The sequence below is a fragment of the Miscanthus floridulus genome, chromosome 5 (genome assembly GCF_019320115.1).
Source record: "Miscanthus floridulus cultivar M001 chromosome 5, ASM1932011v1, whole genome shotgun sequence".
NCBI classification, from domain to species: Eukaryota; Viridiplantae; Streptophyta; class Magnoliopsida; order Poales; family Poaceae; genus Miscanthus; species Miscanthus floridulus.
In genome coordinates this window covers 93700800-93724768 of record NC_089584.1, presented here as the reverse complement: position 1 = coordinate 93724768, position 23969 = coordinate 93700800, and the positions used below count along the sequence as shown (strand labels likewise).

At 46.3% G+C, this 23969-nt stretch overlaps 3 protein-coding genes across 3 annotated transcripts; all 3 read left to right on the top strand.

Moving 5' to 3' along the window:
* Positions 1 to 10276: 10276 nt before the first annotated feature.
* On the top strand, positions 10277 to 11434 carry LOC136452627 (3'-5' exonuclease-like). Its single transcript, XM_066453227.1, has one exon. The coding sequence runs from the start codon at positions 10461 to 10463 to the stop codon at positions 11196 to 11198; it is 738 nt and encodes a 245-aa protein (XP_066309324.1). The 5' UTR covers positions 10277 to 10460; the 3' UTR covers positions 11199 to 11434.
* Positions 11435 to 11909: 475 nt separating this feature from the next.
* On the top strand, positions 11910 to 12509 carry LOC136454940 (uncharacterized). The gene has a single exon (XM_066455176.1). The coding sequence runs from the start codon at positions 11910 to 11912 to the stop codon at positions 12507 to 12509; it is 600 nt and encodes a 199-aa protein (XP_066311273.1).
* Positions 12510 to 13466: 957 nt separating this feature from the next.
* LOC136452625 (small ribosomal subunit protein uS8z/uS8w-like) lies at positions 13467 to 13943 on the top strand. The gene is made up of 3 exons (XM_066453226.1): positions 13467 to 13605; positions 13684 to 13844; positions 13920 to 13943. The coding sequence occupies exons 1-3, from the start codon at positions 13473 to 13475 to the stop codon at positions 13926 to 13928; spliced, it is 303 nt and encodes a 100-aa protein (XP_066309323.1). The 5' UTR covers positions 13467 to 13472; the 3' UTR covers positions 13929 to 13943.
* The last annotated feature ends 10026 nt before the right edge of the window (positions 13944 to 23969 follow it).

The following is a 23969-nucleotide window of genomic DNA, read 5'->3' as shown; positions in this document are numbered from 1 at the left end:
TAATGACAAAAACAAAAGAATCGTCATAAAACAACAAAACTAAATCGTCATAGATCATTTGGCTCGTGTACCACCTCGAGGACGTGGCGCCATGGTCCCACCTCGAGGACGTGGCGATGTGGTCCCACCATTGGGTCCCAACCTCGAAGACGTGGCGATGTGGTCCCACCAGCGGGTCTCAGCCTGAGGACGTGGCGGCGAACAAGTGGGGCAGCGTGGCCCACATGGTCCAGGTGGACCTGCATCCTTCCGCCTCCCTTTTTTTTGCCAAAAAATAGCGCACGCAAGGAGATTCGAACCCGCGACCTGCTGCTAGACATGTTGGTGCGTTACCACTAGAGCACTCACCGTTTTGTGATAAAGCCATGCATGTTTTTCTATTTGTAAACGTATAACATGATAATTGATGATTTTTTTCCTAAAATTTTCTAAAATCATTCTCTATCAATTTATTTTGTTGGTTTTGTCAATATATACATATGAAAAGTTTGAGCAATTTAAATTTTGAATTTCAAAAAAATGCAACTTCAGACAAGATTTTGGTTCCCCAAATGATTTCAACTGAAAAAGTGATAAATACCAAAGTTGAATAACTCATCAAGATCTACAACTTTTGTATTGGTCATTTCTTCATACGACAAAGTGGTAACGACATTGTTCACAAATATGACACATCTCTCATAAGGTTTTATAAACTATATGAGACATGTGTAAGATTAGTGAATAATGTGTGCTAAGGATTTGTCAAATGAAGAAATGACCAAAATAAAAGTTGTAGATATTCATGAGTTGAACAACTTTGGTATTCATCTCTTTTTATGTTGAAATCAATTTGGGTCTCAAATTTTGGTTCGAACTTGTCGTTTTTCAAAATTTCAAATTTGAAAGGTACAAATTTTGTCAAATGACAAGATGACCAAAATAAAAGTTGTAGATATTAATGAGTGGAACAACTTTGGTATTCATCACTTTTTATGTTGAAATCAATTTGGGTCTCCAATTTTGGTTTGAACTTGTCATTTTTTAAAATTTCAAATTTGAAAGGTTCAAATTTTGTCAAATGACAAGATGACCAAAATACAAGTTGTAGATATTGATGATTTGAACAACTTTTGTATTCATCACTTTTGCATATGAAATAATTTAGGGTTTGAAAATTTGGTTTGAACTTGTCAAATTTCAAATTTCAAATTTTAAAATGTGTAAAACATTGTCATCCAAGTTTTATCAAACTTAAATGCTGAAGCATGATTTTATAATTTTTTAGGAAAAAAAACCATCATATTTGGAGTTAGTATGAGGGAGAACAACTAGTTACAAAGTTTACCCATAGATTAAAAAGAGAAATCACACTGTTCTAGATGATCCTTACATGATCATAGTGAACAGTGTGATTTTTTTTAATCTGTGGGTCAACTTTGTAACTAGTTTTTCTTCCTCATACTAACTCCAAATCTGATGATTTTTTTTCCTAAAATTTTCTAAAATCATTCTCTATCAATTTATTTTGTTGGTTTTGTCAATATATACATATGAAAAGTTTGAGCAATTTAAATTTTGAATTTCAAAAAATACAACTTCAGACAAGATTTTGGTTCACCAAATGATTTCAGCTGAAAAAGTGATAAATACCAAAGTTGAATAACTCATCAAGATCTACAACTTTTGTATTGGTCATTTCTTCATATGACAAAGTGGTAACGATATTGTTCACAAATGTGACACATCTCTCGTAAGGTTTTATAAACTATATGAGACATGTGTAAGATTAGTGAACAATGCATGCTAAGGATTTGTCAAATAAAGAAATGACCAAAATAAAAGTTGTAGATATTCATGAGTTGAACAACTTTGGTATTCATCTCTTTTTATGTTGAAATCAAATTGGGTCTCAAATTTTGGTTCGAACTTGTCGTTTTTCAAAATTTCAAATTTGAAAGGTATAAATTTTGTCAAATGACAAGATGACCAAAATAAAAGTTGTATATATTAATGAGTGGAACAACTTTGGTATTCATCACTTTTTATGTTGAAATCAATTTGGGTCTCAAATTTTGGTTCGAATTTGTCATTTTTTAAAATTTCAAATTTGAAAGGTTTAAATTTTGTCAAATGACAAGATGACCAAAATACAAGTTGTAGATATTGATGATTTGAACAACTTTTGTATTCATCACTTTTGCATATGAAATCATTTAGTGTTTCAAAATTTGGTTTGAACTTGTCAAATTTCAAATTTCAAATTTTAAAATGTGTAAAACATTGTCACATCCAAGTTTGATCAAACTTAAATGCTGAAGCATGATTTTTTAAATTTTTAGAAAAAAAACCATCACATTTGGAGTTAATATGAGGGAGAACAACTAGTTACAAAGTTTACCCACAGATTAAAAAGAGAAATCACACTGTTCTAGATAAAAGTTGTATATATTAATGAGTGGAACAACTTTGGTATTTATCACTTTTTATGTTGAAATTATTTTGGGTCTCAAATTTTGGTTCGAACTTATTATTTTTTAAAATTTTAAATATAAAAAATTTAAATTTTATCGAATAAGATGACCAAAATAAAGGTCGTAGATCTTCGTAACCTGAAGACCGAAAATTTGGCAGGCCCAAGTAACATGTACGTGCATCCCTCCTGTAAACCCTATCGTGCCTAACTCCCTCGGACCCGCAGCCGCCTCTCTCTCCCACAGCTCAGTCGCGTGCGCCGCCGTCTCTCCCAGATCTCGCCCGCCGGTGGCTCGCGGCAGGATGAGGCGCAGCTCGCTCCCATGGTGGCGTCCTCGCGCTCGCCCCTTCTCTCCACCTCCATGCCGCCCGCGGGCCCCCTCGCCGCCAACTGGAGCCTCGCCCCGTCTCTCCGCCCGCAAGCGCATAGATCAGGGCCATGGAGAAGCCGCTACCGGAGCCCATCCCCTCGGCAGCCGGCAGCCGCGGAGGAGGGGCGGAGCAGTTCAGGTCGCTCGTCGACCCCGATGACGTCGCCTCCATCAGGCAGACCACCTCATGTGAGCTCGCCCACTCCCCTTCCCTCCACTCCCGATCCCGTGGAGCCCTGAATGGTTCAGATGTTCTGATTCGTCAGTACTACTGCTGGGGCTTTCAATTGCTGTGCCTAGCGTGCTAAATGAGATATTTTTGGGTATTTCCCTCTGATAGATTTAGACCATTCTAGGAGTAGGTTCAGTGCTCGTATGGATTAAGAATTTACCAATCAACCGCCTATAGTAAATTAGTAATTTGTTGCTTCCATGCCTCATGATGATTCACCATCTAGACTGCGTGCTGACATGTGCTGCCCTTATTGCTCTGCCTTTTGTTTCCCTGGGAAATATTTCCTAGTAGCTCACTAAAATTTCACATGGATCCATGTATAGACCTCACAGTTAAACTAATGTACACTCTTGCAATTATGAAAACAACTGCTAATTTAGAGTTAGTTCTAGTTGAAAGCAGCGGATCTCAAGGGTATCAATTGTTGCCTGTTGTGATTGACTATATTATTATTATAGCTAATACACTGATAACTATTACAGGTCTTAAAATGCAAGTACTGAGGGGAGATGGTCATCCATGCTCAGGTGAAGTGGCGAGATATTAATGTTTTGCAGCTGTAATTTTATGTCTATATCTGGTGAAGTGGGGAGATCAGAGATCTCAATTAGGAGCTTGTAAACTATTTATGATAATACCACCCTCTGCATATAGTTTGTTGGAAATATGCCAATAGGGGAGACAGACAGGGCCCTGTAGCCATTGTTTTTTCAGAGGGAAGTTGAGTGGTTCCTTAGTTATTTTTACAGCATATTCAGATTATTTTTTAGCTGAATAGCTGGCTGCTGGGGGCACTTTGCTAAGTTTATAATGCTGTTCTGAAAAAAATGATCCCATAAGGCAACAATGTATAGGAGCCATGTCACTTTATATGATCTGCAGCTAATAATCAATCTTCAGCTAGGTCGCTTCTCTTTTGTTGTATAGGAGCCATGTCATTTTATATGATCTGCACTATCTTTACTGGAACTTATATTTAGTTTTATTTGGTATTTAAAGGTGGATCCTTACTACTAGTCTGTGAGTATATAAGTAGTATATGAGCTCATTCGTAGTTTTTTTTTCGTAAGAACAGTGACACGTGTTATACGCGTCAATGACGGCCCTCTACACGCGTCACTGATAACGTTTTCTAGCATAGTGTGGGATCTTATCCGGAGTCGTCGCTCATCAGGTTAGTAGCAAATTTCATTTCTTCCTGTCTCTTTTTTTTACGATTGTTTTTGCCATAGATTCATTATTATTTCCTTCCTGACTATCACTAGGTCTTCAAGAGAAATACCGCTGCCGGCTGCACTGTAATATTTTATCAGAACTCCGGTAAACAATACTCCGTATAGCACGTCACTTTGTCTAATCACTTATAAATAGTCAAACAACAATAATATTTATTACCGCTGTGATTCAACCGTGTATCTTCTTAACTGGAATTGTTTCCATCTTAGTAGACAAACAACAATAATATGTGTGGCATTAAAAATTTATATCTCTTTGAACTTTTAAGCTGTACTAAATGTTTCTTATTCTGATTTGTTTTTTACATAATTTGTAATCAATGATACCAGAACTTTGTTGAGTATGGCTCTGTTGCCGTTTTCATTAATTTCTATTGCAGTAGCTATGACCTACGTAGATGTCCTAAAATCTTATTTAAAGAATTGTCCGTCTGTCATTTAAACATCTTGTCACACCTTTTATAATATAGTGTTCAATCACACTTTCAGTCAGCATATCCTCTCTTAAGTCTTATATTTTGTTACATGGCAGCATCGATTTTATTCAAGATATATTATTCATTTTTGTTGATGTCATCTCAGAGCACCATCTATTTGCAGATATACCAAATATCTCTGCAGTAGGCCATATATTGTTTTCATTAATTTCTACTAAATTTATTGTACAGATTTGTAAGTGGTGGATATGACAGAAATGCTTACTGATGAATATTCCTTCCGGATACGCTTAATAGTAGCAATTCGGATGGTCGGAAGTGTCGAAGAATACCTTTCGCCTTTGCTTTGATCCGTCTAGCCCAAAGTATGGTGGATTGCCCTTAGGTGAACTGATTGTGCGGGCATGAATGTGGTTTCAAATTTGTATATAGGGGTGAAATTGTGCTGGATCAGAATTCAAAATACCAAGCTTTGTACTAGTTTAGTACTCTTTAAAAGCAAATAGTATCAGACAATGTCCTTACATAGTTGTCGCAATTTTCGTTATTGCTCAACCAGTCAACCTGAAACTAGTTATTTGCACCATTTAGTATAGGCTCTAGCTGTGTTTTCAATACTAGAAAGTTGGACAGAAATCTTTCATTCACTGATAGTGACAGGTTAGTTGTTACCGATACCACTCTCAGTTATTTTCTAAAGCTAATTTTGTAGTGCTATCAGTAGCTTATGTTGTTGTTGCATGTTGTAGATGGGAAGACTTTCAAGAAGGAGCGCTTAGATGCTGAGCTGAAGCTGGTTGGTGAGTATGGTCTGCGCTGCAAGCGTGAGCTGTGGCGCGTGCAGTATGCCCTGAGCCGTATCAGAAATGCAGCCAGGGAGCTGCTCACCCTAGATGAGAAGAACCCACGCCGTATCTTTGAGGGTGAGGCGCTCCTCCGCCGCATGAACCGATGAATAGGTATCTTGTCATATATTCTTTCTCAATCAGTTTCCAAAGGATATTCTCATTTTAAACCTATGATCTCATCTGACATGTTCATTATCTTGTAAACTTGACAAAAGCTGGCGAGGACACAAAAGGAGATGGAGGAGTACAAGAAGCTGACAGAGATAAACAACAAGGCAATGGAGGAGAACAATGCGCTGCTCAAGCGTATCTTGGCCATCAACAATGCTTCTTCGACATGAGCGCTGCTCGTAGCTGCTGGTTCATTAAGCAAGGGGTCTGCTGGTGATTTTGTTTATGTAGTAACTTATGTTGCTGGTGGTTGGCAACTTTTTATTATTTCCTGTGATGTTAATGTGAACTGAGATGAAACTAGTAGTTCAAATGTGATGTCTAGTGAGTTATGTGAACCGAGTTTAGAATTGTTGATTAAGTTATTGGTCATTGGAATACTGGATCTGTTAATTTATGGAAGTTTTTTGTCATTCCAGTATTATTTGCATTCTGTAATGAAATCGGCATGTGCACTTGTGACGATTTGGTAATTGATTCTGTGACGAATTTCTATTTACTTCAGTGACGAAAATGAGAACCTATCACAGCAAGCCTTGTGGCCCAATAAAAAGTGGACACATGGACCATCCACATCACTGGCCACGTCAGCTGCCACGTGGTCGGACACGTCATCTGCAATGTGGACGTGCCACGTGGACAAGACACGTCAGCTGCCAGCGTGGCAGACGTCGTCTGGCCGCCTAACAGACGGCAAGTCATGACGAAAAAGGAGCTATATCAATGACGAAAATAGATCGTCATAGAAAGAATACACTTCTATGACGACGGCCATTTCGTCATAGAACAAATGCACATCTATGACGAAAATAGACGTTTCGTCACAGTAGGTAAAATATGACGCGCATTCAATGACGAATACCATATCGTCACAAATTCGTCATAAAATAATATATGTGACGATTTTGGAGTCTTCAGTGACGAAAGAAGAGCATCATTGATGTACACATCCCTAGTAGTGATTACATCAGATGGATGTAAAGATGGCATTTCTCAACGGAGACTTAGAGGAAAATGTTTACATGGCACAACCGAAAGGTTTTGTCATGGAAGGAAAAGAGCGATTGGGATGCCACCTAAAGAAATCCATTTATGGATTAAAACAAGCTTCAAGACAGTGGTACTTGAAGTTTGATCAGACAATAAAGAATTTTGGGTTTAAAGATAATATTGAGGACAATTGTGTCTACGTAAAGTTTAAGAATGGGAAGTTTATCTTCCTTGTCCTGTATGTGGATGATATCTTACTTGCTAGTAGTGATGTCAGTCTACTACTGGAGACAAAGAAGTTTTTGTCCTCAAAATTTGATATGAAAGATCTTGGTGAAGCTTCGTTCACTCTAGGGATCGAGATTCACCGAGATAGAAGAAAAGGGTATTAGGACTGTCATAAAAAGCATACATAGAAAAAGTCTTAAAGAAATTCAGTATGCACAAATGTAGTCCCTCACCTGCTCCTATAGTCAAGGGCGACAGATATGAGGATTTTCAATGCCCCAGGAACCAATATGAGATCGATCAAATGAAAGTGGTTCCATATGCTTCAGCTATCGGAAGCTTGCAATATGCTCAAGTGTGCACGCGCCCTGACTTGGCATTTATTACCGGGTTACTTGGCAGATTCCAGAGCAATCCTGGAATAGAACACTAGAAATTGGTAAAGAAAGTCTTGCGTTATTTGCAAGGAACGAAAGGCCTCATGATGACGTATAGAAGATCTGATTCACTCCATATAGTGGGATATTCAGATTCTGATTATGCGGGAGATAATAGAAAATCCACGTCTGTATATGTATTCACTCTCGCAGGGGGAGCTATTTCATGGAAAAGCTCAAAGCAAACCGTCACTACATTGTCCACAATGTATGCCGAGTTTGTAGCGTGTTATGAGGCAACGGGGCAGGTGAACTGGCTAAAGAAGTTCATACCCGGTTTGAAGGTGGTTGACGACATCAGTAGACCACTGAAGTTATACTACGATAATAATCCAGCAGTACAGTATGCTCACAACAATAGGTCAAGTGGTGCTGCCAAACACATTGACATAAAGTATTATGTTATGAAGGATAGAGTCCGGAATCAAATGATAAGTCTTGAGCATATAAGTACCGAAAAGATGCTCGCGGATCCGCTTACAAAAGGCTTACCACCCAACGTGTTCAGAGAACATGTAGCCGGCATGGGTTTAAAGGAAAGCCTATGATTCCTGGACTATAAAGGGCCCAAAAGTTAAAGTATCTATTTCAGATCAGAGACGTGCATTGTAGCTGTTAAATCTATCGGCGATTGACCGTGACGATGAAACATGCTCTATGCATCATCTATGAAGAAATGAGTAAGGATAAAAGGATTGAAGTTTAAAGTTTAAAGATAAAAGTAATAGTGTGAGATCAAGGGGGAGAATGTTGGATTGATCTCCCAGCCAATAAGCCCAACGGCCTATTGGGCCTTGGTCACGCTCCCTGATCGGGGGCACCTAACCCTACATGATTGGTGGGCCCCCGTCGCACTGCGCTATATAAAGTGGTGGGGGCCGGCGGCTCAACGTACGAGGTTCACCGTGAGCCAATCCGCCCCACCAACAAACCCTAAGTCTGATCTAGTAAGGGCGCGCAGCCAGCGACGGGAAGACGCCACCGTCATCACTGTCGGCCTCACTGCACCCCACTGCGTCGCCGGACTTCACCGACTCTTCTCCGACCGTCGCTGCCCGTGCGCAGACTACACCAGCGAACCCGATGGAGGCCTCTGGATCTACTCCTTCCGCGGTGTCAGGTCGTAAGACCTAAACTACCCCTCTCTGTTTTTCTCTGGTAGTACTAGAACTAGTTCTAGGTCTTTGATCTATCATGCACCCCGGCTAGATCTCTACCTAGATGATCCGAATAGCATAACAATAAAATCTTTGGTTGAAGTAGATCTATAACTTTAGTCCATGGGACAATCTAAACTTTAGTTCATGATCCAAACAATCCCATGGTCTTAAGTTTAGTAAGCTAAGTCAACTAAATTTAGACCTTGGAATGCAAACATACCCGCATTATTAAGGCCTCACAAAAAAGACAAATAAAATCCGTGCGTTATTCAAACAACACCTGATACTGACACAATTTTTGCATGAAATAAAAGGTGTTCAGAGCAACAGTAATAAATTTTAACATAAATAGAGCAATCTTCACTAAATAAATTTTGTTCTTAGAAACAAATTCGAGTCAAAATTCCAGCCTGAAACAGCTGACATTCATAATTATTGATGAATCAACCGGATCATTTCATATAAGTAGCACATCAAAAATGTTTCAAAAAAAAAAAAAGTAGCACATCCACATAAAATTACCTTTGCCAGCCTTTGATATAACACACCCCTTGCGTCTCCAACATTTTCCACATAAAGATATTTACCACAATCAGCACTGTGCCGATGCAGTCTTTATATATGTTTCACCTGCAAGTTATCATGTCAGGTAGGTGATGACTGGGTGACGAGCAATGGACAATTAACATGGAAATGTTTTTCTCCATAAGCACGTTTTTCATTTTATTAAGAGAAAAAATAACATGGAAATGCTTGCACTAGCCAGCAAGTGTTACCTCTTCCATCTCCCGTTCATGTATTCAAAACATTTCCCTCTCTGTTTCTCTTCTCCTTGTCCACCCACCCCTTATTCTGATCGTTCTCCCTGGGTGCCTTCACATCCAGTTTCATGAAGAAAAGAACCCAACAGTTAGTAATTTGCACAAAAAAGTGTAGAGCGATAAAAAATAAGAATCTGGGAAATGTTTGGAAGGTTTCTTAGCCTCTCTTTGCAGAAAATGTTTTCCTCCATCTCCTCCATCTCGATCTGCTAAGCATCTCTAGCACTATATCTTTTCCTGCTGCCTGCTGCCTGCAGCTTGCTGGAATGCTGGTAGCAGTGAATCATGCATGCATGAGCTGCTAAGCACGGGTAGACAATGCCAGATCGGTCGATTTTGCTAGTGCATAAAAAGAAAGGCTGCTAGCTTTGAGATTTATTAGGTCCAGCTTCAGCAAAGGTGCTGAAAAAAGACGAGAGATGGGGACTCTCATTAGGCTTTTCTTCTCTCCTCTTGGTCAGAACAGACAGGACGGCACACGCGCTGTACCTGATACTCCTGATCTGATCACTGAACTGTGCAGTTTATGATGTGATTTGGGTTCAAGCTTAACTGAACGGTTTTTAAACCGTGTGGCTTGGGCAATTGCCAGTTGGACGCACGGCCGGCGACGAGCTGCAGCCTGTCCGTGCGGACTGCGGAGTTCCAGGTGTGCAGGAGCAGCAACGATGCGATCGTTTTGATGGGTGTGTCGAGCAATAAGTGATGGACAAGGGAGAGGAAACAAGATTCTGCATGTGCTGATTTCCTGCAGCGTTAACGGCCACTGATGACGGAGTCCAGGGGGAAACCGGAGGAGGGGCCGCCAATCACGGTGAGGACTGAGGAGTTACCGTACCAGAGGGGAGACGCGGATGGCAGAGCCATATCTTGTGTCCGCCCCTGTTTCCTCAGACTTGTGACGGATTGCACCGCAAATCCTGGTCGATTTTTGGTCGCTGTTCGGATTCGGTGGGTCAGTCGGACCACCGTCGTCCTCTCTCCCCTCTCATATATCGATCGAGATCGGGAGGAAGCACTCGTACAGATCGAACCTTCATCAACGTAACTCATTTTGTGCAGCTCTCCGATCCATGATCCATCCGGCCGTGTTACTGAGAGACGACACCATTGAAAGCCCTCCTCCTCCCCCCATGACGAAGGGCACATACGACACCGACGTGGTCATGGACGACGGCACTGTGATCCGGACAACCATCACGTCCTCCGGCGACGCCGTAAACCTTTTCCTCCGAGAGGTCCGCAAGCAAGGCCATGGCCATCCCCGCATCGTCGGCCTCGACACCGAGTGGCGCGTCGTCCACGACGAGGACGGGCACCGCAGGAACCGAATGGCCGTCCTGCAGCTCTGCGTGGGCCACCGCTGCCTCGTCTACCAGATCTTCCACGCCGACTACGTCCCGGACGCCCTGAAAGACTTCCTCGCGTATCCGGACCACCGCTTCCTCGGCGTGGCGGTCGACGGCGACGTCAAGCGGCTGTCCGAGGACTGCGGCCTTGTGGTCGCCAACGCGGTGGACCTGAGGCGCGTCGCGGCGGAGGCGCTCGCCCGGCCCAAGCTCCGGACCGCGTCACTGAAGACGCTCACCCGCGAGGTCATGGGCGTGCTCATCGACAAGCCCAAGTCGGTGACCATGAGCAAGTGGGACGCGCGGCGCCTGTCCGTGGAGCAGGTCCAGTACGCCTGCATCGACGCGTTCGTATCCTACGAGATTGGCCGGCTGCTGCTCATCGGTCAGTGCGCGGAACGTGCGGCGACCGATGCAATGATCTCACCGTTCGTTGCCTCCGTGGTCGTTCCGGTGGCTTAAGCTTTGGACTGGACGTCTGGACATCATTTTTCTAGCGTCACTTTGTTTTTCTAGCTTATTACTAGGTTCAGGCATGACAGCGTTGCTGGCGTGCTGCAAAGTGCAAACCTGCAACAAGCATGTGAAGGTGTAATAGCTAGCACTTTGATGTATTTTGTGCCTTTTCTGAACGGAATTTTTGAAGTTTCGATCTATGATTACATCTTTTGTTATTTTTAGGAGCATTAAAATTATCACGCGAGGTATAAATAAATGTATAATGCTCCACTGGGGACCGACCCCATTCCATGGCACAGATCTGGTATAAATATGGGAAATTCTCTAGCTTGTTGGGTTCCAATCTGCCACCATATCCTCGATCACGGCACGATGTTACCTACGTTAACTTCTTAATGAAACACGTGCTAAGCATGTTTTTTTTTTAAAAAAATGTTACCTACATTGTGCTTGTGCCAATCGTGAGCATTTCCCCTGTCACTGCTGGAAACTCGAATATTTCTGTGGGTGACGAATTTTTCTGTGCGTTTTTTTCGGTACGTACAGAAAAATTACGATTATTCTATCGGTGTCAAAATATCCCGACAGAAAAATACGAAAACCCACAGAATAATTATAACATTTTTCTGTGCATGACAATAGACACACGGAAAAATAAAAACTCATAGAAAAATACAATTTATTCTGTCGGTTTTTAAAAAATGCACAGAAAAAATGCACGCACAGGAACATATATACGCGCATAACCCTAACCCCGCTGCCGCCGCCCCCAAACATCCTCGCACGCTCACACTCGCGCTCCCGCTCCCTCTCCCTGCCCCCGCTCCCTCTCACTGCCTCCCGCTGGCGGCCGGCCCCGGCCCTAGCCCCTTCCCTCCTCTCCTCCCGCCGGCGGCCGGCCCCTCCCCTCCTCTCCTCTCGCTGGCGGCCGGCCCCGGCCCCTCCCCTCCTTGCCCCGCGCCGCCCCGGATCCGCCGCCTCTTCTCCTCCCGCCGTCGGCCGGCCTCGGCCCCTCCCCTCCTTGCCCCGCGCCGCCCCGGATCCGCCGGCGGCCGGCCCCGGCCCCTCCCCTCCTTGCCCCGCGCCGCCCCGGATCCGCCGTGTCCTCTCCTCTCATCGGCGGCTAGCCTCGGCCCCTCCCCTCCTTGCCCCGCGCCGCCCCGGATCCGCCGCCTCCTCTCCTCCCACCAGTGGCCGGCCCCTCCCCTCCTCTCCTCTAGACTCTCTGGGTCTCCCGACGTCGACTCATCCTCGGCTTCTCTCCAAGTTCTCAATCCATCCTTCGGCTGCCCCCTCCCCGCGGCGAAACCCTAGCCTGTTGCCTCACCGCCGATGCACATTTAGGTATTTTACTGTGTTGTGGAAGATGCACATTTAGGTATTTTACTTTGTTGTGGAAGATCTCGAAGTAGGCTGTGATTGCTGGTTGTGCATATTCGGTTTCCATCCTTCCTGTAGGTCTGAAATAAATTCGGTCAACTGTTGCCAGCAAACCGAGATGTTAGTTTGTTATTAGTGAATAAGTACATCAGTCTGCAGGTGTTTGGTGCTGAGAGATCCCTCACTTTTTGGGTCTCCAGTTGGCAGCAATTTGGTGCTTGCTGATCAGATGCGTAGGTGGTTTAGTGGTAGCTTAAACCCTGTCCAAGACTGCTTAGAACAATATGAGTTGAGTTCTGGTAATTAGATGGTGCATTGTTCAAGGATTCTAGATCTTGTTGATCAAAGCAGTCTAATTGCAAACTAGATGATGATGAAGGGTGTGGAATACTGCTAGTGTTAATTTGATGATCTGTTGTTTACAAACTATAGCTTTGTCGTGTGCAATCTGATTGATGAAACAAACTAATGCACATGTGATGAGTAGTTAGTTTACAACCACCGGAGCCGATATCATGGATAACATGTTATTATTGTTACATTGTCTCATATATTGGACTGGCTTTCTACATACCCTTTTGTTATCTTTCTTCTGAGTATCAACTATCAATGATATGGATAATGTGGTTAAGCTTGTTGTTACCTCCTTTAGCAATGCATTTATTGACATGATTTCAATATAGCACTGGATGTTTTTTTTGGGGGGGGGGGGGGGGGGGGGGGGGAGATGAAGGTTTGTACTGAATAAGCAAACCTTTGCATCATTTTGCATTGATATAGCGACATGGTTACTTGTACCTTTGGTTGTGTTACATAGATGTAAATGGCTGTTTCCTATGCTATTGTGTCTATCATGGGACCCTTACAACTCTATCTCTTTCTTCTGGTAAGGTCAGCATGGTGAGGGTTAGTGTGCTCAATGATGCGCTCAAGTCCATGTACAATGCTGAGAAGAGGGGGAAAAGGCAGGTCATGATCAGGCCGTCATCCAAGGTGATCATCAAGTTCTTGACAGTCATGCAGCGTCATGGTTAGTTCTCAAATCTTATGCCCCATTTCAATTGCTCCGTTCTGAGGACATGTCCCTGATTAGTGTTACATTATGTAGGCTACATTGGTGAGTTCGAATATGTGGATGACCACCGTGCTGGGAAGATTGTGGTGGAACTGAATGGAAGACTAAACAAATGTGGTGTTATTAGCCCTCGCTTTGATGTTGGCGTAAAGGAGATCGAAGAATGGACTGCGAGGCTGCTCCCATCTCGTCAGGTTAGTCCAGTCCGTTGTATATAACACTTGTAGCATTATTTTCCTTTCACAGACCCATTTTAATCTTTTTGGCAGGTAGCATGAAGGATAAAGCAGTTTGTGATGCATAATCCCATATGCAATCATGCTTGCAGCACAGGATATTGCCAGAGATGAAAGGTACTAAGCTGTCTCCATTGTGCTAAAGCACAATTGTTTCTAAGTTTATTGATGGATTAAATTTACTTTGACATTGCTAAAGCTGCTGGTTGCGGAGTATGCAAATCAAGACCCGAGTTACAAAACTGATTTTTATTGTACAATTCTCTTAGTATGCACTATCATCATTCAAGTTATATCATGGTATGCAGAGATAGCACCTGCCTTGATGTTAGTCCTTATTTTTTTTGTATGCCATTGTTGATAAAAAAAACAGACATGTTGGCACAAGCAGCAGTCTGACCACTAGAAATGTTTGTACTTATTTCAGTTTGTGGGTTGGTGATTCCAGTGCCAGTAAGGATAAGACCTGTGAATTTATATGACGAGTAGCAATAGTAACATTTGTATATTTAGTAAAAAGTTAATATTTCTATGACATGTTGGCACAAGCAGCAGTCTGACCACTAGTAATATTTCTATGTCAGCACCAAAGGAACTTGAAACATCCTCAATCTTCCACGAAGGGAAAATCCATAGAATGAATTATAATATGATGAAACCAATAGTTGATTCCATCATATTATCATATATCAGTCGATATCACAGTCATACATCGTAAGATTACAAGAATACAAGATATTACATCACTGGGGAACACACCTATTATATAGTTAATCTAGCGGAAGACTATCGAGTGAAGGCTCCTCCTTCACGGGTCATCATCAGAGTTGGCGTAGTGCAGCGTAGATTCCATCTCCGAACCAAACTTGAGCGTAGGCACGAGACCTCCTAATCCTTCTAACGTCAGCATCTCTGAGAAGCAGGAAAATCTGCACACCGCCAGAAGTGTGCAGGCCATGGTCAACACCGATGAGCTTTAGTGGAAAAGATAAAACAAGAGGATCTGGCGATCCTAACATGTGGCTGTGGTTTGCATCCTTAGCGCATGAGAAACAAGTAACAGTAGTAATGTAATAATAATATCCAGTTTTTAACACATTCCCAGCCACACACATCCACATCCATCCATATCCATCCACCAACCCAACCCAACCATAACCACACCACCATCACCACATCTCATCTCACACACTCAGGTCGATAGGCCAACTCCCTCTCGGCCTTGTCTCAACGGCCCACAGCCCTCAAGGCTCACGACCGGAAAATAACCCAACCCTGGAGGGAGAAAAGAAGGACTCATCTCCTCTCGGAAGGCTGGTCGAGGTGGTCGGGAGGCTGGCCGAGGTGGTCGGAAGGCTAGCCGAGGTGGTCGAAAGGCTGGCCGATGTGGTCGGTGAGATCACGGAGGTGGTCGGAGTGATCATCAACGTGGTCGGTGAGATTGCCGAAGTGGTCGGAAAGGTTGCCAACATGGTCGGAAAGGTTGTAGACGGCTTTCCAAGGTCTCAATAAAACATCGACTATGATTTGGTCACCCGAAGGTTCAGAGGGTAACGTGGCTTGCCCCAGAGGGTCACGGTTTCTCCTGGGCTGCCACTGGGCTGATGTCGGGCTTGGTTTACATGAATAGGAAAGGCAGACTGGCCTGTTTGTCCGCCCAAACTGTAAGGAGAAGAGAGAGAGAGGGCCAGCACAGGGCCACTGGGCCAATGTTGCAGCTGCTGCAGTTGGCCCAAGAGAGAAGAGAGGGAGCTGGTGCTGGGCATTGGGCCGGCTGGCCTTAGTGCTTTCCCGCAAGCCGCTCAGCAAGGTAGGGTCTGGGACTAGGGCTGCTCGTGACGTGCGTGTCCTCGGTGATGGTGTCGCGCATGACGTTCTCTGAGGCCTTGGGTGAGCAGCTCGTGACCGTGCCCAGCGGTGCTTGACCGAAGAGCCTAGAGACACAGACACAGTGCACGCTTGGCTCGCCATGACACTGCTCGGTGCATGAGTGCTAGCGTGGCCAAGGTCGACCTTTGGGTCTATGTGTGCATGCGTCCGAGCGGTGGCCATGGTCATGAGTGTGGTGGCAGGGTCCGAGGTCACGGAGGTGTAGGGTCGGCTGAGCTCACCATGGTGAGGCCGCGATGGCGGTGCCATGAGGGTGAGGCGGTATGTGCGCGGGCGTGGTCATGGCCACGACGAGGTTCATCAACGGCGTGGCGTCGAGGCAAGGCAGGGTTTTGTTAAGCGATGGTAGTGGCTAGTGTGGGTGTGAGGCTGTGAGTGCGTCGTGCCCAAGCTGTGACTTTGAGAGCTTGGCTCGAGGGCCAGGCAGAGGGAACGGAAGGCAGGCAAGGTTGTGCCTTTGGACGGAGCTGTTGTGTGCACGGGTTCTTCTAGTAGCAGTGCTTGGCCGGGGGCTCGGAAGAGTTCGGCACGGCATGTCCGCGAGGTGTGCGCGTGCTGTGCGAGTGCGGTTGCCTCAACCCTCGGCGCCTGCGACTGGTATGGACGAGGGAGCAGAGAGGAGGTTGGAAGGCCATGGCTTGGTGCCTGTCTTGTGTCGCTGTGCACTACACGCGCGTGTGATGGCGCCTGGCCGTGGGTGGCTACCGGTGCGGCATCGTGCCCCCCCATAGGATTGGTGCTGGCATGGTGCAGCGCATGCGACATTCGCGACCGCAACTGGTGCAGGGTTGTGCGGCTACGACGCGTGAGACGGCGGCAGCAGCACAACCGTCCAACGGTGCCCGGGCCGTGGCTTCATGGGCACGCCTTGAAGGCTGGGTAGGCAGAAATGGCAACCAAGGGCTGAAAGGCGAGGCTTTGGCTCATGGAATGCTAGGGTGACGCGCATGCAACCCAAGGACACCGTCATGGCGTGTGCTACATCTAGGTTGGGCCTGTGTCCGAGCGATGGCCATGAAAGGCACCGCCTTGGTCTCCTTGGGGCCGGTGTGTGTGCGTGTGGCATTCTAGCCGTGTGGCGGTCGTGTGTGGCCACCAGCGGCAGAGACGCCGTGCTATGCGAGCGTGGCAAATAGAGCCGGCGTCGCGGACCAGAACAGGCAGGCTATCGAGGCAACGAGTAAAGGCGAGGGCTTTTGGGGTGGACAGCTCACCAGAGGGCTCGTTAGTGACAGATCGCGCGGTGCCGGTCGGGCCCGACGCAGGCAGTCATGCGCGCCGATGCGGTGAAGGTGTCTGTGCGGGTTCGCGCGTCCTTTGTCCATGTGGGTCTCGGCATCGCGGAGTGGAGCGGCTTGGTGCAGGGGAGAGCTGGGTGAGGCTGTGACGGGGTCGCTGCTGCAGCTGTGACTTCCCCGAGCGCGCTGGGCCGTTGTCACCGTGCAGTTGTGGTAGGGGGGTGAAGCAGAGGAGGTTTGGCTTCCATGGGAACACAAATCACGGCATGAGGGCTGATCTCAGTCAAGGACGACGACTGGGAAAGGGGAAAAAATGGGAGCTTTGGCAACGACGCTGCTCACCGATGAGCACGGAGCGGCATCGAGGAGATGTCGTGGTTGATGCCGAGTCGGAGCTGGGTCATGACGTGCGGGCTCCGAACGGCGTGGCTCGACGACGGGGTACGATGGCGCGGTGTCGGTGGCGAGGTGGCTCGCCGCACGTGCTTGCTCGGCATCATGCCGTGGTTGCGTTGGCTTCTTGGGCTCCCGCCGTGGCATCATTGGTGGGTGCGGAGGAAGGGAGAACGAGGTAGAGGAGGTAGGGCTCTGTGGCGGCTAGGAGAGGGAGTTCGAGAGAGGTGCCGGATGTCGGGGTTCTTATAGCGCGCCAGCTAGGGCTACCGGGGGGTCATGGACGGCGGTGATCCTCGGGGTCCGTGCTTCCTGCCCACGTGGCATGCATCGAGCGGGGGTACGGAGCTGGTGAAGCACGGGCGTGTGCTTTGCCACCCGAGCGGTGGCGGCGTGGGAGCGGGTCACGGCACGCTTGGCCTAGGGTTCCAGAAGGGGCATGCGGTGCACGTGCAGGGCGCATGCGCGCGTGTCCGAGCGAGCGGCGGCGGCTGGAGGCTAGGGCACTACCCTAGGGTTGGGGTTGGGGCTGCTGGCCAGGCTGGGCCACGGCTTGCTAGGCTAGCCAGCTTACTGTGCCAATTGGGCCAAGGCGCTGGCGGGGCAGGCTGGGCCATGGCCAGACGGGAGGCAAGGCTAGCTAGGCCTGCTGCTTTCGTGGGCCAAGGTGAGGTGAGCGGGCTGACTTGGCTCCTTGGGCCGAAATGGCTTTCCCTATTTTCCTTTACTCTTTTCCATTTCAGATATTGTTTGATTAATTCCATAATCAAGTGTTTGTATGCTAAACTTGATTAGCTTAGGTGTGGGCCCACTTGGGTAATATCCAAGGGTCTCTAGGGTCTACTATGGGTCTTGGAATCCAATGCCAAGGGTTGGCTTCGATGGGCATTGATTTACAAGGAAGGTCGATTGATTTTATGAATTAGATCCTGGGATTCGAATGATGTTCAAAAGCAAGAAGATGAATTGAGAGAGAGGAAGAGGGGTTCTTAAGATAATCTAGAAGGGATCACAAGGATTTGCTACGGACTTGTGCTCTCCAACTCATAACACTAACCCAACAAAAGATCTCCGACAAACTCCTACAAGTAATTCTATATGCATACAACAATTTATTTATAAATTGTTCTTTGTTTGACCTAGCATCTACATGCTCCACATATTGCAGGAAAAATTTTAAAAAGTTCATATTTTTGGCTTCTCCAAAAACCCGAGTTGTTACAGTCCACCCCCTTACAAGAATCTCGTCCCCGAGATTAAGGTGTTGCTTGGTTGGTCAAGAGGCAGGGTGTTGCTTCTTGTTCGGGGTAGTTGTTCCATAGAGCCTTGCAAAAGGAATTGTCGTCCTTTTGTTTTCTTCGATAACTCAATCCAAATTTGTACGGGGTGTCCAAGAATCTCTAGGGATTTTGTCTAGTCATATGGCGGTCTTGGTTCATAGCCTGCTAGGTTAGCTAGGGTCCTGGAGTCACATGTAAATAAATTAGCTTCTATATTCTTCACTCAAGCAATATAATTACAAGAAGCATAAGAAGCAAAAAGATCCAAGCACCCAAGCAGCATTACAACTCCTATATGCATAGTGTTGACTTAAGGTGACTCATAAGCCTTTGAGTCTCACACATCTATCGATCTTGCATGGGCAACAAAGGGAATCATTTCCTAGTGGGCAACTTTTCAGATTGAGGATAGTCAGTTAGTAGTAGAACTCAAGGTAGAGATGGGGAATCAAGTGTTAGTAGCTATGACTCCACTACAGATAGAATGTTTGGCTTCTAAACGAGTGTTTGGTACTAAAGGTCTCATCCTAAGGTCTAGTATGGCTCTGATACCAACTGAAACATCCTCAATCTTCCACGAAGGGAAAATCCACAGAATGAATTATAATATGATAAAACTAATAGTTGATTCCATCATATTATCATATATTAGTTGATATCATAGTCATACATCGTAAGATTACAAGAATACAAGATATTACATCACTGGGGAACACACCTATTACATAGTTAATCTAGCAGAAGACTATCGAGTGAAGGCTCCTCCTTCACGGGTCATCATCAGAGTTGGCGTAGTGCAGTGTAGATTCCATCTCCGAACCAAACTTGAGCGTAGGCATGAGACCTCCTAATCCTTCTAACGTCAGCATCTCTGAGAAGCAGGAAAATCTACACACCGCCAGAAGTGTGCAGGCCATGGTCAGCACCGATGAGCTTTAGTGGAAAAGATAAAACAAGAGGATCTGGCGATCCTAACATGTGGCTGTGGTTTGCATCCTTAGCGCATGAGAAGCAAGTAACAGTAGTAATGTAATAATAATATCCAGTTTTTAACACATTCCCAGCCACACACATCCACATCCATCCATATCCATCCACCAACCCAACCCAACCATAACCACACCACCATCACCACATCTCATCTCACACACTTAGGTCGATAGGCCAACTCCCTCTCAGCCTTGTCTCAACGGCCCGTAGCCCCCAAGGCTCACGACCGGAAAATAACCCAACCCTGGAGGGAGAAAAGAAGGACTCATCTCCTATCTAGTTTAAGCAAAACCCATTAAAGGTCCATAGCCGACAAGTCAGCATATGTATCGATCGATCAACCAAACACTCTGCAGAGGTTTTACATACCCACAAGATAGCCATCCTCGACGGTGCCCCGTCTAGGCAGATTCCGGCCGCTTGCTAGCCTAGAACGATGCCACCCTACCTCTCAGCCCTGGTACATCCCAAGTCTAGTCAGGGATGGCTGATACTGTGAGTCGTAGACAGAGCCGGGGCCCTCCGGATGTCAAGAGCCATGTCCACAAGGCCTCCTAAAGTCTCGAAAGGGTGTGGGGGCAACCGCGCACCCTGTACCTCCTTACACACATTCGCCTAGCAGTAGTGGCATTGTTCTACCAAGTAGTCCGACTATCCCGCACCATATAGGGCGAGTGGGATGTAAAGGATTCCCGGTGAGTCTGAGTACTAGTAAGTCCTTAGGAATTGACCAAGCCAGAATGTCTTCATCAGGGTTTCCATTTTACGTGCCACCACAGCACCTCTACCCCGGGCTCCACCTCTCCAAGGTTCACACCCAAGGACACTTCCAATTACCATTTACCCACCATAGGTATTCCACATCCAAGTGCCCAGGTAGCACCACATGGCAAGACTCGCCCTAGGTTCGTCGTTATTCTAGCTCGGTCGACACAACCCTCACTCTCCATGCACCCAAGACACACGCAGCATGCTCACACACCACCAAGTCCAGCACCCATAGCTAAACCGTTCCCAGGGGGTTCACCACCAGCATCACATCCCCGATATAATGCGAAGTGGAGTTAATAATAAGTATAGTGGTGTAATATGCAAGCAAGCAGGCAAGTAAGCATATATAAGCAAGCGAATGCGCAAAGCAGGGTGACGTGGTAGAGTGGGTTGCATCAGGGTAATAATGGCTCAGGTAGTAGCATGCATCAAAGTATTATCAAAGGAATAATTATAAAGCGCTAGCAGTTCTAGATATCATGCAATGTCTAATAGGATTCTCTAATAGAGGGTGCTGCCATGACACCTGCGATGTAGAGGTAGTTGTGGTACAATCCTCCATTCGTTGGTGTTCCATTAGTGGGGTCACCTCCTCCTGCGTTGACTCCATTCCGCAGTCCTTGTCATCCACGTTCTCTTGGTCCAATCGTCAGCTACTTCGCAAAGCGACACGCAAGGCAAGAGAGCACTCAACACTCGAAAAGACGACAAGACGCAAGAAAATCTTATAACACCAGCAAGGCAATACGAGATACACGGCTTAGCCCTCTTGGCGGTTGTCCGATTTCCCCAGGCCAAGAATCACAAGTGGTGGTTTGCTAAGCACAAGCTTAAGTTATGGCCAAGCCGGTATGGCTTTACGTTAAACGGTTTAAGCCAGAGCTTATCCAGAGCAAACACCACGGCTCACGATCTTTCGATCCAGTGTCATTGACTTGACGGGGATTGGAAGTCGGGCCCCAAGAAAGAAGAATGACGGGGTTCAGCTCTTATAGCCTTATCCCGCAAGTCACAATTGGACACGAGTAGCAAACAAGAATGGTAACACTATTGTGACTTGGCTCCAATGTAGTTCGGCTCGCCCGCTACGGTAGAAAGCGGTAGCGCAAAGAGATTGGACAGCAACGGGTTCTCTCGATCCTCACAACATAATAATGTCGGGAGCTGAGAAGAGAGTTGCTCAGCAAACAAAAGAAGCGGGGGTTAGCTAGGCACATCCATGTCATGTTCTCAGACACATCTTCGGGAAAGATGGTTTTAGACGGTCGATCGGGTCGACACGCACGGGTCCGAGGTACGACATAGACCATAGCTTTGCTAACCCAAGGGGATAGTCCGGTCTTTGATCCAATCATCATTGGCAAGACGGAATCAAATAGGGCGAGCTAACTGTGCAACAAGAGCAAGAACAACAAGGGACAAGGTCTACTTCTTCCAACACTCGCGCCACAACGAAAGACGGGGCATTGGAAGGAAGCGACAAACACCAAGTGCGCAAACCACTCATAGGGTACCCGACTTAGGTGCACTGGCACTAAGACATCTCTCTAATTCATAGCGGTGCAGTTGTCACCGCGGGAATCAAAGAAATGCGATGGTCATACAAGGTATAAGCATACGGGGGTTTGAGCACGAAGAGGCAAGTAAAAGTAAAAGAGTGGCGTAGCTCCATGGTCATGGCGAGGCGAACTCGCAGCCATAAACTATACCAACGGGTTGGCACCCATTGTTCCACGATTGTTATCTCCAAGTCATCTCCCACAGGACTTGGTCATGGAGGGCTCAAGGCATGCAGGTGATATCCACATCGATGTTAGTATCGACATCGAATCCATCACGACCATGTTCAAGGGCCGAAGGCAGGAGCTAACACTCGTGGTACTATGAAGCCAACTAAAAAGCGATGGGTCGAGTTACACTCAGCATCACAGTCATGGCGAGATGGATCCCGTGATCGTAATGTTCGAACGAGGTACGATCCCTCAGCCGGCTCGAAGGCTTGGCACATAGGCAACAACACCAACAATCAGCGATAAGAACCAAACACGACCGAAGACGTGACAACTCGACACGACTACGGAGTAGCACATTCCATAGTTGGGGATAGGCAGACCTGCACAAGGGCATGGTGTAGATAGATATAGATAGATCAAGATCATGTATTGTAAGTGGATGAATGAGTATAAGAATAAGCAGCAAGGGGCTTTCGTCGGTGGTCGGTGATGTCACTGAGGTGGTCTGTGAGATCACCGTCGTGGTTGGAAGGCTGGCCGAGGTGGTCGGAAGGCTGGCTAAGGTGGTCGAAAGGCTGGCCGAGGTGGTCGGGAGGCTGGCCGAGGTGGTTGGAAGGTTGGCCGAGGTGGTCGAAAGGCTGGCCGATGTGGTCGGTGAGATCGCGGAGGTGGTCGGAGTGATCATCAACATGGTCGGTGAGATTGCCGAAGTGGTTGGAAAGGTTGCCAACGTGGTCGGAAAGGTTGTAAATGGCTTTCCAAGGTCTCAATAAAACATCGACTATGATTTGGTCACCCGAAGGTTCAGAGGGTAACGTGGCTTGCCCTAGAGGGTCACGGTTTCTACTGGGCCGCCACTGGGCCGATGTCATTTCCTAGACAAGCCTGGCTAACAAAAACTAAGACACGCTAGCTCTAGCCAGCTTTAGGCAATGCAAGTAGCACATGTTTGGTTCCCTATACTGGTTAAGCTTGGCTAAGAATTAGTGTGTTTGGTTGCCTGATTTAGTTTGCATAGAATCACCTCTTCCTTCAGCTTCGTATAGGATCGCCCGGGGATTCGTGAATCAATGTGCCCAGCTGGGTGTACCTCGAGACACACGCCCCGCTTGTACCCCAGGCACAAGCAGGACCAACCCACCACTCTCCTGTCATGGGGTCTAGGTCCCCATCCAAACATAGACTCCAAGCCCTTGCTTCTAAGTCCCAGACTCAGTGCGGTGCTTAGACCTCCATCATCCCCGCCCTCAATCAATCGGTCCAGAAAGAGCCAGAACCCACGACAAGAGAGCAAAAAGCCTTCCCTGTGCCCATAAATAAGTATGTGTTCAGGATAATAAGTCTGTGACTTGCCTAGAACCCAATACAACGGCCGATCCTTAACCGACACAGACAGGGAAATAGTGTAACCAAGCTATGCCCTGTTGGCCGTAGGACACAACCTCTTACACCCACCAATACCAGAACCATATCCCTACCCGGTCTCCATTTTCCTTTCACCATTTTTATCATTAGTGATAATAATAATCACCTATTGTGAGTAACGGCAGGTCACGCTATCGAAATCTTGAGCATATCAACTACTCGTCCTAGGCTAGTAGGACTCATAGGTAGGTATATCTATGCATGTAGTTTCCATAAAATGCATGTAACGTAAATGAACATCATATATATATATATATATATATATATATATATATATATATATATTCAGTGATCATTCAAAATAAGGGTTATGCACCGGGGCTTGCCTTGGGCAGGAGGGGTGTCAACAAAGTCAGCAGCTGA

Excerpts from the sequence above, each read along its gene's own strand:
- LOC136452625 (XM_066453226.1), top strand. The coding sequence starts at position 13,473 with ATGGTGAGGGTTAGTGTGCTCAATGATGCGCTCAAGTCCATGTACAAT. Across the intron at positions 13,606-13,683 it reads GACAGTCATGCAGCGTCATG|GCTACATTGGTGAGTTCGAA; the intron begins GTTAGTTCTCAA and ends TACATTATGTAG.
- LOC136452627 (XM_066453227.1), top strand. The coding sequence starts at position 10,461 with ATGATCCATCCGGCCGTGTTACTGAGAGACGACACCATTGAAAGCCCT.
- LOC136454940 (XM_066455176.1), top strand. The coding sequence starts at position 11,910 with ATGCACGCACAGGAACATATATACGCGCATAACCCTAACCCCGCTGCC.